At 35.0% G+C, this 16,916-nt stretch overlaps 1 protein-coding gene across 2 annotated transcripts in view; it reads right to left on the bottom strand.

The window, feature by feature from the left end:
• BAI3 (brain-specific angiogenesis inhibitor 3) overlaps positions 1-16,916 on the bottom strand; it is a 466,801-nt gene that overhangs the window by 14,024 nt on the left and 435,861 nt on the right. For both annotated transcript variants that reach the window (XM_010003267.1, XM_010003258.1), the window contains 3 exons: positions 14,787-14,882; positions 13,374-13,413; positions 10,232-10,875 (listed from right to left, as the gene is read on the bottom strand). In XM_010003267.1, coding sequence (XP_010001569.1) covers positions 10,232-10,875; positions 13,374-13,413; positions 14,787-14,882 — 780 coding nt within the window. The remainder of the gene's footprint in view (positions 1-10,231; positions 10,876-13,373; positions 13,414-14,786; positions 14,883-16,916) is intronic.

Here is a 16,916-nt window from a genome sequence, read left to right as displayed (position 1 = left end):
ATAAATGGTAGCAAAATCAAGCCAAAGCCACCTACTCTTTCCATAGCTTCAGCTTGTTTGTTTGCAATGACAATCTGGATGGAGAAAGCAATGATTTTCTTTAACCCTTACAACAAATCTGATTCAAAGCATCTGATACAAAGCAAGAATGATTTACTTATGAAGTAATCACTTATATACAATGCAACAGAATATGATTGCTTAGAAATAACACAAATTATGTATCATATATTTTTTTAAGATTCTAAAATAAATTAATTCTAAAGTAAAATTTTATCAGAAAGAAGCAGAAATATTATAATGATTTTTTTTTTTTTTTTTTTTTTTCCCTAAGGTTGGAAAAGTGAATGGCTTGCAATAGACTCAAGAGATGTAGAAACAGTGGTTGGAAGAGCCGGAAAAAAGAGTGCAGAGAATATGTGAATGGAAAGAAAATACGCATTGTCCTTCAGGAAAGAGACTTAAAGGAAGGGAAAAGTATCCCAAGAAAAGGAAAAGGCTTGCTGCTACAATTCAACCGTAAGTTTTCTTGTAGACTATGGTGGCTTTAAGTCATGGTGAGTGAATCTTTTCAAATTGCACCTAATTTCTGCATTGAGGTACAAGCCAAGCCTGTTAGGCAAAGACAAATAATGCTAATGGCTTTATTAGGCTTTGATTGTATTTAGCTTAACACACATGCAGGTTTTAGTAGGCTGTTCTGATTTTTTTTGCAACTTTTTATGACTTTCAGTTGCAAAGAGCAGAAAATATTTGGTTTCTGAGCCCTTGTAACATATTGTCTGGTTTTTTAGTAAAATTCTGATGCTCCAATCCACAGTAATATGAAGAAGATCATTGTAGCACTGTCAACACACTCTTCATGCCTAAAGAGCTGGGAAGCATTATAAAAGATCAGTCTATAAAATAATTAAACCAAGCAACAACAATGAGCTTTGGAGAAACTATCTTTAATCACCAAGGCTCGATTTAACCTAGCACACTCAAAATAGAAAATTTAAAAAGAAATTAAATAATTCTGCCAAAATAAGTAGCATGAAAACATTCAAACAACAAAGGTCTTGGGGATAATTAAAATATGAGACTATTATGCTCAGATTCTTAAAGCAGCTAAGTTCTTATTTGTACAAATTAAGGAGGCCATGGTAAGAGTGTGCCTTTGACATAGGCCTTCATCATTCCACAGTAAACCAGCACCTGAAGAAATCTACATATCTCTAATGAGGAAGGATCTATTTCTAAGTTGTAATTAAAGAGTATCTGTCACTGTAAAGGCTCTGTGCTCAGAATAGGTGAAACTTGTACAGGTGATAACCAGGTGAAATTTATAGGAGCAGCTTTGAAAAATTCTTGAAAAAGCTATTTTTAAGCTACAGTCCAGTAATAAACCTGGTATCATTGAACCACCTGACTGAGAATTCCAAGTGAAAATACGGAAATTTAGTAAGAAATGTGTAGATTGCTTGATACTGTGATATCGAACATTGGAGCATTTGTATTTTGCCTTAAGTATACTTGAACATACTGAAAATATTCTTGGCATAGCTGTCTTGGTAGGTTTTGTGGCTAGAAAACTCTATTGCTGTTTACATGGTAGAAAGACGTATCTAACAGACTGCAACATATTTAACTGTGCTATTGTCAGAAAGTGGAACAATATTGCAACTTTGCTATTAAATCCCACCAGTCAAGACCAAACAGGTCATACTACAGGTTTATCTTCATGAGTATTTTTCTAGGGCTCAACAAGAATCTATCACAAACACATTTATTTTAAACGTACATAGTAAAGAACATTTGTTCTGTGTTTGTGCTTCACTTTTTTATATGGCTGCATATGGTGAAATACAGCATAATTGCTGTCAGATCCTATCCTCTTAAGACAGAAAAAGTATGTAACTGCCACAGGTCTGAACAGTAGCAGTGAAGTTCTCTGAATTATTGAGAACCAAAGGACACTGTGATCCTGCACCTCTGTAAGCCATCTGCAATATTGTTATTTGTACCACTAGGTACATGATCAGGTCCTCCTGCCTACAACATAATTGCCTTGAAATGACTGCAGTGTTACTTTTTGAGAGAGGACACATTTTCAGAAGTGTGAAGTCACTGGGAATCCTAATTTATGAGGATGGAAGTTTCCCTTCAGTCCCAGTTGGAAGCTGTCATTTTACTAAATTTCTCTCCTAGTTTCTGTATGATATAAAACAAACTTAAAACATGCAAATAAAGACTTCAATTGTGATTATACAGATACTTTTTTATTCAATGAATTTTATTCATCGTGTCTCTTTTTCCTGAGAAAAAAGTGGATTTCCATACACACCTAAATGTTTTTAGAAATCAATCATCTGCCTCATTCTACAATTTAAATTAATGGGAGCCAGCAGCTGAGTGGAGTGGAGTAGGAAGAAAAAAAAAATCTCTTGAATTAAATGAGCTGCTGAACTTGTCACACCAGTATGTTTCTTTTCAAAACCTGTTTCTTTCACCCACCTGCAAAATTGAGAATGCTTTTAGACAACATAAAAATTACAGTGGAAGCTGGTGGTGTTTTCAAGGATCAGTTAAAGATCCACTTGAGTATTAATATTAGTTGAATATAAATAAAAAATAACTGTAAATGATAATATTGCATCAATTAGTATTTTCTATTTGAGCAGGACTGCAGTAGTGCTTCAGGAATGACATAGAGAAGGGCAAGCATAAAGTGAGATTGCTGTTGCAATATCCTCCCTAGTTCTTCAGTGGATTAGGAATTTCCTTGGGAGGAGCTTACTCTGTTAAGCATAATAGCACTATTTTACATTATTCCATTTGTCTAATAATGTTTTATAATTATTCCTAATTTTGACATCCAAAATGTGCCGTAGTCGTGAATTCAAAAATTTAAATATGTATAACGTGACAAAGAAAATGAACTTGTTTATCCTTTTGCCATTTCATTTGATGGTCCTGGTTTTTATATTATAGGAAATATGAATAATTATTCCTTATTCACTACTCAGTCACCTGTTTTCCAAACTGAAGAGCCCTAATGCTGGAGACCTGCAAGGGTAATGAATGAAGGAGCTGCCTAAAAAGCTGAAGACACATGCACTTATTTATCATCAGGGAGTTAGCTGGGATAAATCTGAAAAAGCTGAGGGGTAAGTTGTGAACTTCAATCCATGCATAATTGTAAGTGCTACTAAAAAATGTCAAGCCTCTGTTTAAGCAGGCAAGGATGTGAATAGTCCAGTAAGTTGCATTGGAGTTCTCAAGGCACAGAAGCCAAATCACACCTGTGATACAAGGAAATTTCAGATGAGGAGCAAAAAGTGCTTTGAAAGAGTTAATAACACTGACTCAAGGAGAAAAAGAGTGATACAGCTTGTTTAAACATTGGTTATGGGAGAGACAAATGCAGAAGCTTGTTCAGAAACCTCATAGAAGAGCTGAAACCCAGAAAAATAAATAAATAAATAAATGAATGAATAAAGGAAATGTCAGAGATACTGTCAGGAATAAAGACATTTTCTGTAAATATGAAATAATCTGCTAAGGGAAACAGCAGAAGCCCCTCACTCTAGTCTTGAAAGTGAAGTTTGACTATGTACTAGAGAAATATGCTGTAGGAAATGTTAATGTCTTGATAGAAGAGATGACCTGATGACTTTTTCTATCTCTGAGTTTTGCAGCTCTTTGATCTTAATTGATAAAACACATTTTATATAGAAAAAAAGGAAAAGGAAAAGGAAAGGAAAAGGAAAAGAAAAAGGAAAAGGAAAAGGAAAAGGAAAAGGAAAAGGAAAAGGAAAAGGAAAAGGAAAAATCCCACCCTTCATGCTAGGACCAAAGTGAAACTCTGTGAAAAGAGGTTTGCAGTAGTAATTTATTTTAAATCAATTTTACTTTGTACTAATCATGTATAGCTTCTCTGTGTAATGCCAGAGCAATATTAAACTCTATTCACTGAGGAACAAAAATAGAATACTGAAGAATAATTTCCATACACCAGCATGCACCAATCCTCTGGCACCAGGGAAGAGCTGCTCTCACTAAATGACTAATAAAATCCCTGTTTGTCTCTGTAAAATGACAAATGCCTGGTTTTCTCCTTATTCTAGCCAGTATTACACTACTACCTGATTAATTGCATGAGATACTCCTGAAGATATATTGCATTTTGCAAAGTATAATTGGAACCAGAGATATCGTATTATAGTCAGGACTATAACCATGCTTCCATTAATATAAAGCCTTATTATCAGCAGTTTATAATTCACCCTGAGATTAGATTTGGCATATAAGATCTTAGCCTGGGGAGGATTTTTTCCCTCAACAAAATTAAAGGAAAATATTTTTTGGCCTTCAGAGATATAAATGTAGAATGTAGGTAGACAGTTTTTATTTAAAATGTCTTTTGTGTGTATACAACTGAAAAAAGCCCCTAAGTTTCTGAATAGAAGATTATGATGGCTATTAGTTCATAAGATGAGCTAGGCATAAAACAAGAAAGTTTTCCTGAAAAAGTGAAATAGCTCTTTAATGTGAGAATTTTAAGTCTTTAAAATATGTTAGCACATTTAGCACATAAACAGCACAAACATAACTTCAGAGATTTAAATTTAAAATGATCCTAGCAAACTATTCTGTTTGATGCTCCCTTTTTTTTACATAGGATAACCTGCACATGTATTTATTCAATTAAGAACAGGGTTTTTTTTGCTTTCTGAAGGTTTTGAGTGGAAATGAAACATTTCTTGAAAAGACAAACAATTGAAAATATACCTCTTAGGGATCATTTATAGTTAAGATAGCTGCTTATAATATAGTCTGAAATATATGCTACACTTCATAATACTGTCTAAAATTTTGGTTACTTACATCTTCAGTTACTAGAATCAGTTCTGCCTGATTCTATCCCCACTCCTGCAGGGGGTAGAAAACCTGAAAATAAGCTGCAACAATTCTGAAGTCAGAGGAATCTGAGACTTACTCAGTCAAGCAAAAGAAAGAGGGTTGTTAGAAGGCTGTACTTTGTTTTCACTGAGAGTCATAAAATTGGCAAGAATTGTCTCCACAGTTTATTGAAGAGTGAAATGAGGAATGGGAGGGAGAGAAATCTGAGATACAGAATGCTTGAAAATAAATGCAATGTGGAAACATGATAAAGAGGAAATTCTTGTGCCACTAGTCCCTCTATTTTTGTTCTCTCTATCTCTCTCTCTTGACATCTCATATCATAAATCAAAATGACTGCACACCATTTTCCTTTTGTTCTGCCTGATGTTCTGCTACTTTATTGACAAGATTGACTGTTTTAACTGTGTATTTCTTCTTTCTTTTCCTGTCCTTTGTTTATTTTAGATATTGCACCTGCCCTGATGCTTTTATTTAATTCTTTCTAACACTTTCATTTTAAACTGCTTCTGCATTTCTGCCATCTCTTCTTTTTTTTGGTCTTTCTTTCATCTCCTTTTTATCTATGCCTTCAGGTTTTCTTTGCACTTCACTGTTTTTAATGCATTCCGTTATTTTCCCACTCGTACAGTTTATCTTCCTGGAGTTTCTTATCAGTGATTTGTCCAAGTTCCTCTGGAGATGACTTTCTTTGAATGCATTAAGAGCTCTCATGAATTAATATGAAATGATTGTTTTAGTCTCCAGTTAACTTCCCATCCAAGGGCTTTATGTCTTTCTCCACATTAAGATTTCAGGCAGAAAAATAAAGGAAGAAGTTATGAGACTGGACAGAGACTGCCAGTCCTTTACATGGCAAAGTCTGGGAAGTCCTTTCCTTCCTGTTCTTATAAAGCAGATGCTCTTTTTCCCCTTTAATAAATGTTTCTATTGCCTGTCGTTGCATGTCCTTCCTCTCAGAATAGTTAAGAGTCTGTCTTCTTTCAGCTCTCTTCCATTTCTGATCATATTACACTAACCATAATTCCCTTGAAAGAACCCATCATTCTTCTTCCACAAAGATAACAACACAAGTCTCCTTGCATGGTCAGCCAATAGATACCTACTCCCTCTTGCATATATATATATATATATATATATATATAATTTTTATATTCTTTTTCCCCAGTAAAAATAAGATAACTATTTATCCTGGAGATATGTTGCACAGATAAACTTGTTTTTCTGCATTTAAACCTCCTAACCTTTCCTTACATCTAAGGAACTGGGAATGCAGCACTTATTTCATTTTAATGAGCTCACTACTCCGAATATACATTTTCAAACAAAAACGATTCCAAGAGTGTATCAAGAGTGCTTTCTTCGTTAAAATAAAAACATTTTGAACTGAAGGAGCACACTCCAAGTCACTTTGATGCCAAGGCAGCAAAGCCAGTTTTAATCCATGCATGTAAGTGCTGTGGTAGGAGACTAGCCAGATGTTCAATTACTCTTCCTAAGAAATTTTGTGATGTACTAATATGCCTGCCTGTGCCTATAATCACAAGCACACTGTTGAGTACACAACAAATAAAATAAAAAAAATCACTGACTTGCACATCTTGAAACTGCAGATCCTTAAATTTATACTTATTTGGGCAATTCTTGTATGTAAATATTATGGCACTCACAGACTATCTTATGAGAGCTGAAATTGTTCCATATATAATAAAGCATTTCATAGTTCCCAACTAAGCATTTTATTGAGAAAATAATATGACAATATAAAAACTAGAAGAAAGTTTGTGACACACTGTTGGATTCACCTGACTAAATTTAAGACATCAACATTTTTGATGTTTATGTCTGAACTACTCATTCTGCCTTTTTCTATGGCACCAGAAGAGAGACACTGAGGGCATGTGAGTTACCTTGTCCTTGTCCTTTTAGCAGATGTCTAAAAGTGGCCTAAAAGTGCTTCTCTCCATTGAGTCTAAAGAAGAATCAAATGTGAAGAGCTCTTTTTCCATATCAGAAGGGGAGTGTCAACATTTAGATATCTAATGATAGGGGTGATGTATCCCCCCTTCTGAGTTAAAAGTCGAGACATATGTTCTTGTACTCATATTATAGTTTTCCAAAACATCCATTTCCAATGATCATAATGAATGCAGATGTAACCAAAGAGAACCTGAGAAAGGTCGGGCATTTCAGCCTTCTCTAATGCTTGCTTTCTTTTTTTGACTGTTTTTCTCTCTAAATTTTTTTAAAGACACATAATGTTCTAAGGTCTGATAATCTCTTGGAATGTGCAAAACACGAAAAATAGTATATTTCATGAATTCAGGAAAGTAAAGATGTTACTCACAAGCAAAATTGCCCAAATGTATTGAGTTATTTCAATTATAATTCATATAATTCTGCAAACTGGTTCCTTGAAAGACAATACTATAGTGTTTCACTAGTAAGATGGAAATTACATTTAAAAGAATGAGTTTTATACTTTCTGAAGTGTCCTCTAATTCTGCTGGTTCAGTTTTATGGCCACAAATCCTAGCATCTACCATAAAATGAGTGGACAAATGAGAACGATTATTTTTTACTTGGTGTTCAGTTGCAAAAAATTATGCCTGCAGTATTTTTGTGGGTAGAAGTTTTCCTGGGTTCATAATTGCACTTCTGAATTAGAAGCTGAGTTGAGTCTTAGCTGTAAACGTGTCACACAACATCTTAAGGCATTCTGATAAGATGATAAATTCTGTAACTGCTGCGTAAGCTGTTCCAATTATTATGTTCTTAATAACTAGTCAGCTTAATTTTTTCTTAAAAGAAGAAAAATTTTTGTTAGCACAGGTTACAAATGCCTAAGTGCATTTTACTTCCACAGTAGTTGATAATTAGTGCATAATTACATGATAAAAACAATAAAAGCATGCTAATTCCACAAAAAGCACCTGGAAACATAAAGGGGAAAAAAAGGGGAGGAAATCAACTCCCTGTACTATGCCAAAGACACAAAAGGAGGCCTCTCCAGCCTGTCTTAGGGCACCCCTATTTCTTCAGAGAAGTGAAAGGGGAACTGACCTGATAGAACAGAAATCCGTGCTAATTTATGTTGGACTTTGGGTGAGACAGCAGTATGAGCTGATAAGAGAAGGAAGCTTCCTACTGCCCAGGATCTGCTCCTTTAGAGATGGTGTAATCATCTTCTGTCTGGAAAAATGTGAGCAGAATAATCTTGAACGTCCCTTGCCCTCCCTTCTTTATTTTGTTTATGGCAGCAAAAAAAGTTAATCCAGCTGGTCAGTTCTATCCAATAGCACTTAGGGACTTTACCCTAACCCCTTGCTTCTTACCCACTGCGTACAGAAAGCTGCAGCTGCATCCTTTATCTGGCTGGACATGTTCATCTGTATCTGCTTGAGACTCTGATTTTCTTCTGTGTACATATTTTTCACGTTCCTATCTTCAATTCATGGCAGCACATCCTTATCAAAAGATTACTTAATGCTATATAATCAAGTAGTGTTTGAGAACCACAAAGGCAGACACAAAAGCCAAAGCAGTTCCCTTCATTTCTGATCTGCCCTAATATTTGTTTTTCCTAATACATAGAATTATGCTGGGTTCATTTAGGTTTAATAATGTAAATGTTTACAGCTTTCTGGACCAAAATATAACTTTCTAAACCTAGTATGTTTGCCATGTTGGAACAGACTAGATATTTACTACCATATTTTATTATATTTTATTACATTTTTTCCTACATACTTAGTACTGTGTTTTCTGAGCATAAAAATGATACACAGAATGATTGATTTGTCATCTATACCTCATCTTAGAGGCAAGCTTAAATTTTATACAAATCATTAAAAAAAATTAACTCTAAATGAGCAGCAGAGTATACTTAAAGATTCTTAGCTTCTTTTTCTGAAGTGGCCTTAGAAACTGGAACTCTGTAAGTTGAAAAAAATTATTGTCCTAATTTTTTTAACTTAACTAAAGTATTTCTGTTTGTTTGCTTCTTTGTTTGTTAGTTTTAGGTCTCCTAGACAGCCTTTATCACCAATGGAAAGAGTTGTCACCAGAGAACAATTTAGACCTCAGATGGAGTGGATGGTGTGGTAGCAGGTACATCTATCCTCTCAAGGAATTATGAAGCTTTGCTTCTCACCCATACATGGAATCTTAACAGGGCTGGATTTGGGTCTCTGTATCCAACAAAGCATATCCAAAAGAGGATATTGTAGACAATTACAAGAGGATACCACTGGAAGCTGACTTTAAGCTATCCTGCTGCTAAGGTTGCATTCAGTTGGAGAACTCCTGTGCACAACCTGAAACCTTCTGCCTCAGTTCTCTAGTTCATGCACACATAAAACTTCAATGCCTTTAAAAAATAACTATCTGTAAGTGTCTCCCATTCTATGAAGTATGGGTTACAGTTCTGTCTAGCAATTAAAATATCAGGTAAAATCTCTACTTTGCTACACAGGCGGGTCCAAACATTGTAGAGTATTAGCTAATGACTTAAGTTTGCACATACAGTAGACATTTTTCCATCTATACTTCTTTCAGAGAACGAGTAAGTACCATATTTTTCTCATTTGTCTTTTTCTTTCCCACCAAATGCTGCATTTCATAACAATTGAAATGTATTTCAAAGTCTTAAAGAGGTCCAAGTATGAAATCGAGCCCACTTCACTTATAATGTTTAAATCCCCCTGAGAGATGGTAGCAATGAACCAATTCCCTTTTAATGGCTTTTCAAGTCACTTTTGCAATATGACTGGAATCTAGAAGACACCACATGAAGTCCACCCCTCCCTACTGCACACAACAGTTGTACCAATGCCTCACACACATGCAAACAAAACTAAATAAGTAAGTGGTGAACTACTGGATGGAATAATCCAAGATTTACACTAGTGAGAGCAGAATCAGGTATACGACATCTGAGAAAGATACAATTATCAGCAATAAAATGGCAAATATTTTCAACTGCATGTGCTGACACATAGGTTCAATGACTATCACTTGTATCTTGAAGGAATAGTTTTTCTTCTCATAGCAACACAGTATTTAAAAGTGGATTTTACCTGGTAGATCACAAAACCCTTTGCGGTTGTATGGAATTTTAAATCTCCAGAATTATACAGTTTCATACAGACTGGCTCTGAAACCTAGGTATAAGCAACTCAAATATTAAGAGAACTATGAACAGCAGTGTATGATCCCAAATAATTTATACTGAACTGAAACTTTAGCATCACCTCTTAGACACAATTTATTGTCTTGTCATATACTTAGAACAACAGAGCATGCCATTTGTTTATGCACCACTGACCTCTAAAGAGCTCATTGATATTGTGGATCCAGTTTCACTTCTTGATAATCCTACATTGTCATCCAGCTCTGAGGCAATGAAATTCTTCACTGCTGTGCGGGGCTCAAATGGCAAATTCTGCATATGTTCCTGGGTGGGAAGATGTTGGTCTAAATTGATATTAAATTGGTCCATTACAGAGGGATTCATATTGAACTCTGGATTAACTTTGTAGTGCAACAGCCTTTCATGAGGCAGTGTATCCATGCCTATATTCATTTTGCTCTCATCTTTCAGTGATGGCTGGGTATTTACTGAACCCCGGGGCATGACTATATAGTCACTTTCAATCATCCGTTCTTGAGGATGGACTATGTCCATATCTGCACCTCTCAAATTATCATCAGTGCATAAATACACAGTCCTCCGCAACTCACTGTTTTCTTTTTTCAAGCACTGATTGGCCAGTTCACTCATACTCATAGGCATGTGGAGACCTGTCGGTTGCTGGATGATGACTTTGGAGATGATATTTCCAGGCAAGGTAGAATAGCTCATTCCTTCAGGGTTTGGTCCCTTCTCCTCCTCGTCATCATTTAGGGAAATCCTAGAAAGTGTTCCTGTTATAGTAGCTGCTCTGCAAGGTCCAATGTCTTTATGCAGAACTGTGGGTCAGAGAACAGAATTCTTACAGCATGCAACCATGTCTGCCTAACACTGCTTTTTCTTGTGGCTTTATTTAGCAGCATTACCTTTACCAGTGCATCTTCTTAACCTTTTTTTCTATCAATTTAATAACTTTTATTTTATAAATATTGCTTTATGAAGGGTGTTGTTTATTTGTTTTTTTTTTTAATAAATCAACCATCCATAACTGACACAGATTTCTGACTAAGCCTCAGTCTTTTATACAAATTATAAGCCCACTTCCATTTATTCCTGCTGCCTTTACATAGATGTTCGGTGACCTACAGCTTAAACAAAAGCCTGCCATGTGGAACTCCATTATGAGTTTTCCAAAAAAATGCACTATGACATCTGTACTGCCATTATTAATTCCACACAACCTCCTGGAAAATGTCAAACAGATTGTAAGGCAGAATCAGCTTGTCAAGCCATTGTAATGACCTACCATAGGATTATAACTATGAACACGTGTCCCTGAGCTCCTAAATGTTCTTTTTCACTGAGTTTCCAAAATTCTTCTATGTTAAATTATTATTTTTTTTTTTAAAGTGACAAAAAAGTAACCACATCAGGAAGAAATTCCATTGGTATCAGTAAGATCTATGTTGCTGTATCTGAAAAGTTTAGAAAGAATTTAAGTATGTCTCATAAAACAGTCATAATATACTTTTGGTGTAGGCCTAGGCCTTAGACCTTCCTGGTCTATCTTACAGTAACATCCAGCAATTTTTTTCATTGGGGTAAGCTCCACATGTAAAAGTTATCAATCTGTCATAGAATAACTTCAAAGAATCTATTACATCATCATTATTGCTCTTAAAAAAGAAATGTGTCTATAATTCAACATTTGTAATTAAAGAAAAAGGATAGATAGAAAGAAAAAAAAAAAAAATTTAACCAATTACTGGGCTTATTCAGCTGGGTGCAAGGGTTTACTTGTCCCAGTTGGAAATATTTTATTTCACACCAGTACTAGTTTGTACAATAAAAAACATCATGTAGGTTGAGACAGTAAAACAACTTGAAGTACCTCAGGTGTCACATTTACATTACTTCTAGTAGCTTGAGGGCTTTGATGACCCACATTCCCTGTACCTGTCAGTTCACTGCCATGTTCCATAGCAAAGAGCTCATAAGACAGCCCACTCTCCCACCTCAAACAAAATTGCCTCTCATTTTTCCACTATGATAAGAAAAATGTTGCTCTAAACAACAGTGCACAACTTCATTGTTTCCAGTCACACTTTTTAAGACACATCTCTACCAGCAGCCTATTCTTAAATCTTTGATTACAATAAACTGAGATTAAATGTTTATCTAGTAAAGCCTGTTCATAGCTGTATTCAAAGTTCATCTCATTAAGGATGCCCCTGACAAGGGTCTCTGTACTGCAGACCTATGTTGGCAAAGGTAAGAAGCTTAAGTTACACGGGCCACTGCTGGACTTCTGCCTGCCTTGGATTGTGACAGACACACATTTGTGTTACAATGTATGATCCTGCTCCCTTCAGAATACATGTGCATATTATTACTGATCTATATGGTAGAACCTTTACCACATTGCAAGAAACTGAACTGGCAGGTTTTGTAGAAGTGGGTGACTGGAAATTCAAACTTCACCTTAATGAGATCAGCCTTCTTGGCTCCCCATACAGCCAGTGAAGACAGACAGTGTGCCCTCCAGGTGGGTGATACAAAATAGCTGAATCAGACTTCTGGCCTGACTCACCCTGTGCAGAGGACACCCTCTCTCTCTTTCTCTCATAATTGAAAACAAGGAGTGTCTAGGCAGGATAGCCTCCCTAAGAAAACTGTCCTTTGGGAATATCTCCTAGATAAAAAATAATCTGTAGGGTTTAAAGGGTCTTTTATTTTAGACCATGTTTTATTTAAGCAAAGTTTGCAAATAAATTGCTGAAATGATGTTATTTTTAATATGCAGAAATGGATATAGCTGACTCAGTAGAGACCACATTAATGAAATGTCTTTAAAAATAATTCATTCCAATAAATTGAAATTAAATTTCATTTTCCTGATACCATGTTGCTTAAGCTTAAGTTGATTTCACTTAGACCCCTAAAAAACTTTAACACTAAACCAATTGATACATCCTTCATATACACAGGTCATAAGATACACTATATTAATATTTTTTCTGTAGCATAATGACTGTTTCACATTTGCTTATGTACTAAGGCAAGGAATATTTTGTGTGTAAGACTGACTTCCTTTCCAAAACTGTTTGCCTTCTACTAGACAATCATACCTTTATCTGCTTCACAGTTGCTAAATTCTAGTAAAAGGCTTTCGTAAGAAAATGAAACAAATGCATACATTAAGTGCCATTACTTTATTTTTTTGTTTACATTCATAATTATATGTTGTAAATAGTTAAAACTTTTTCTGGTTTTCACTTCACAATGAACTAGCATAAAACTTATTTTTGTTGGCTAAATGCTCAGTCAAAGCTCTTACCTGACCGACAAGCAATGTCCACGTCCTTTTCAAAATCAGTCTGTAACAAGAAGCAACAAAACAGGACAACCATTATTAATTGAAAACTGAACTACCATATGTTTTTGCCAACTAGCACTTCCAAAATGTCCTACTTACAGAGCCACAGTCTCTTAAAAGTGGTTTCTTGTTGTTGACAAGGTGAAGTGCATTGTTTTACAACAGCAGAGCTTTACAAAGTTTCCTAAAGTATAACTGGGTGGTTTTCAAAGTATGCTGCCTGACCAGAAAAAATAAAATAAAATAGGTGGAAATAGAGTATATAATTTTAGTAAAATGATACAGTGTATAGTTTTTTTATGTATATGGAAGAGTAACTTCTACATGTCATGGAAAAATCACCTTTAAGGAAGATTTGCATAGTAATTTTATAAACAGAATTGTGGAGAATACCTTGTAATACAAATTACTGCAAATAAGTGCAATCCAATTAGTGCATCCTGTCTGAAACATCATAAATTCATTATGAACTGGTTATTGGCTACATAATATTCTGTCCATCCTTGTTACTAATGTAATCACATAAAGATTTTGCTCCCTGAAAATATCTATTATTTATTTAATTAGACTGTAACAAATTCTAAGAGCTAAGAATAAATTTTAACAGCTGAAAATCTAGGCACATTTTCCTAGTTAAGGAAAATATTTATCCTGTTACAGAATTCAAGTTATTTTACATTATTTTTTTTTCCACAACCATTTTATTACATAAAAAAAAGTTTAATACAGGTTCTTGCTTGTGAAATCCAAATATTGGATTATTTTTTTAGTCATTATTTTTTTTAAGGGCATCTGCTTATTGAGCCTTGCATTTTTAGGGTGTGATCCTATACCCATTACAACCAATGACAAACTGTCATTGAAAGTGAAGGGATCAATATCTTTTGTCTTAATATACTACCTAACAGTTTTAGTAAATCCGAAGTGGCATACTAAGCCATTCACTATCTCCTTAATTCAAGACACTAAATAGATTTCCCCTCTAGAATTTCTAGCACTTTCTTCTTGTCTGAATTATTTTGAGAAGAACATTTTTCAGGCCTCATGAAGGGAAGTCTCTCCAATGTACCAGTGCTCTTTCCACCCACAGTAGGAAAAGTCATATAGATTACTTTCTTTCTCAATTTCTTATATAACAATGGTCATAAAGAACACTGGTGGAAGATACTAATTCACTGTACTCCACTTAATGATCACATTAATAATTTAAAACTTGCTAAGAGACTTAAGGAAGTAGATTATCACCAAAACAGACTTATGTTTAAAAATGATTTAATATTTCAGCTGTGCATACTTGCCATATACAGCACTGTACTTTTTTTTCTTTTGAATAGGAACACTAAATTAAGACTCAAAGAAAAAAGAAAAGCTAACCATGATTTGAGCATGTCCATTAGGAAAAGAACTTGAAGAATCTGCATTGATTGGATCCTGGCAATTTCTCAGTCGACATCTGAATGCATCTTGAACCTGTGAAAACAATATCTTATACTGATTCTTGTGCAACACCAGATGCTCAACTCCTGTTAAAGATTAAATTAAACTGTATGGAATACAACACACTACTTTTCTTTGGCATAATTAAAAAATCAGAAGCAGTAAACATAAATGCTTATTTCTGCCATTTCAGACATTTGCTATATTTTGAGGGTGCTGCAAGGTCTTTCAGTTTGTCACACCAAAACCAAAGAAGTAGATTTGCCAATGGACAAAATTAACCAGTAGTCAGTGATGATTGGGTATTGAGGTCAAACTTATCTGGGGTGTAGTATTTGGCTTTGTCTTCTTATTCAGTTTGGTATAGGTCTTATACCAGGATTAATAGATTTACTATTAACCATTGAGAAATAAAATTTGTCTTCTGCTTGATAAATGTTAGGTACTTGAAAGACAGCTCTTAAAAGTTACTTAAAAATGACTGTTAACTAAGATGGTCCATTAAGTAAATTTGAAGACTTATTCCTAAAATGCAAGCATATTTGAGGAATTATCTTTTCATAAGAAAGGCTATTTTTACTTTGCTTTTGGGGAGAATGTATGTCTCAAGAAATATTAATATACAAGACATTTGTCAGAACTATGTGGTTATATAAAGAGGTACATTCAAGAGAAAAAATATAGCTCCAGTTTGCTGGCAGTGGGATGCAAATACGTTTTCTTACACATACCACAGTAAGAACAGCAATGCAAATTTTGGAATGGAAAGTTTCAAAATGTGAATTTTGGCTCCAGAAAAGCCAGTATCCCTACTAGTAACCTGATTGCAAGATGCACCTTGGAAAACAGGAACCTAGTTGGGTGTGCTACAATCAAAACAAACTAGTAACATTTATTGTTTAAATATGAAAATATGCTCAACAAAATGTCTACAAAATTCTACATTCCATTTATAAGATGTAGAAATGACTCAGTGTCTTATTCAGAATAATTAAAAGGAAGAGAATGGTATTCTACTCATGGACATTTTGTGAACAGCAGAAGAGGATAATTCATTAATAGCTGCTGATGAAAAAGCCATCTCCTTTCAATACATCATATTCTACTGCAAGCTGTTAGAGAGCTCTCACAAAAGGGAAGATGAAATAGAAAAAAAAGTATTTATTTTTGTAATTTGGAAGCATTATTTTTAAGTGCTCAACCCTTAAATGAGTCAGAGTGCTCTGCAGTCTTAATAAGTGACTGCTGCAGGTGGAGGAAGACAAATGTAGAACAGAAAGAAGAATGAAGCAAGTTTGGGCTAATTTCAAACACTGACACTTCCCACATGTGGTACAGTAATGCAAAGTGTGCTTGACCAGTATTGTGACTCAGATTCTGATTTTAGGCACTACACTTGCTGTGGTTTTCCATGTGTTTGACATTAATTTAATTTGCACCTGCCAGCTGTCGCAAATTTAATCCAAGTCTTCTCTCACTTTATCAATGCTGAATCATAGAATCAAGGAATATGCTGAGCTGGAAGGGACCCATCAGGATCATCAAGTTCAATTCCTGTCCCTGTGTAGGGCACCCAAAGAATCACACCATGTGCCTGTGAGAAGTGTGACTGAAGAGTCACACTTAAGAATTTTTTGCTCTTGGATTGACACTGGCGCAGTGATTTGGCAATAAAATAAAAAATACCTCCTTCCAAAGCATCCCAGGCTGTGCTGAATCTCATCTGAAACCTTTGACCTTAGAGCATTATTACTTCAGAACATACTATGTGATCTCCCATCCTGTTCAGTGGTCCTCCTTATTTTTGGGACTTTCTGTTCATGAAGCTTTCCCAGTTCAGATAGCTCCAGGAATCTCAATAATCTCATGTCCTGTTCTCACTACCTGTTATACTGAAGTGGTGAATCTTATGTTAGGCTCCTCTGACCTCATCAATGTTTACAAATATGTAAGAGGTGAGTGTCAGGAAGATGGAGTTAGGCTTTTCTCAGTGATGACCAGTGATAGGACAAGGGGTAATGGGTACAAATTGGAGCATAGGAGGTTCAAGGTGAATATCCGAAAAAA

This window comes from Chaetura pelagica, unplaced genomic scaffold, assembly GCF_000747805.2.
Source record: "Chaetura pelagica isolate M959 unplaced genomic scaffold, ChaPel_1.0 scaffold150, whole genome shotgun sequence".
Classification (NCBI taxonomy): domain Eukaryota; kingdom Metazoa; phylum Chordata; class Aves; order Apodiformes; family Apodidae; genus Chaetura; species Chaetura pelagica.
This window is presented reverse-complemented; position numbering and strand designations above follow the sequence as displayed.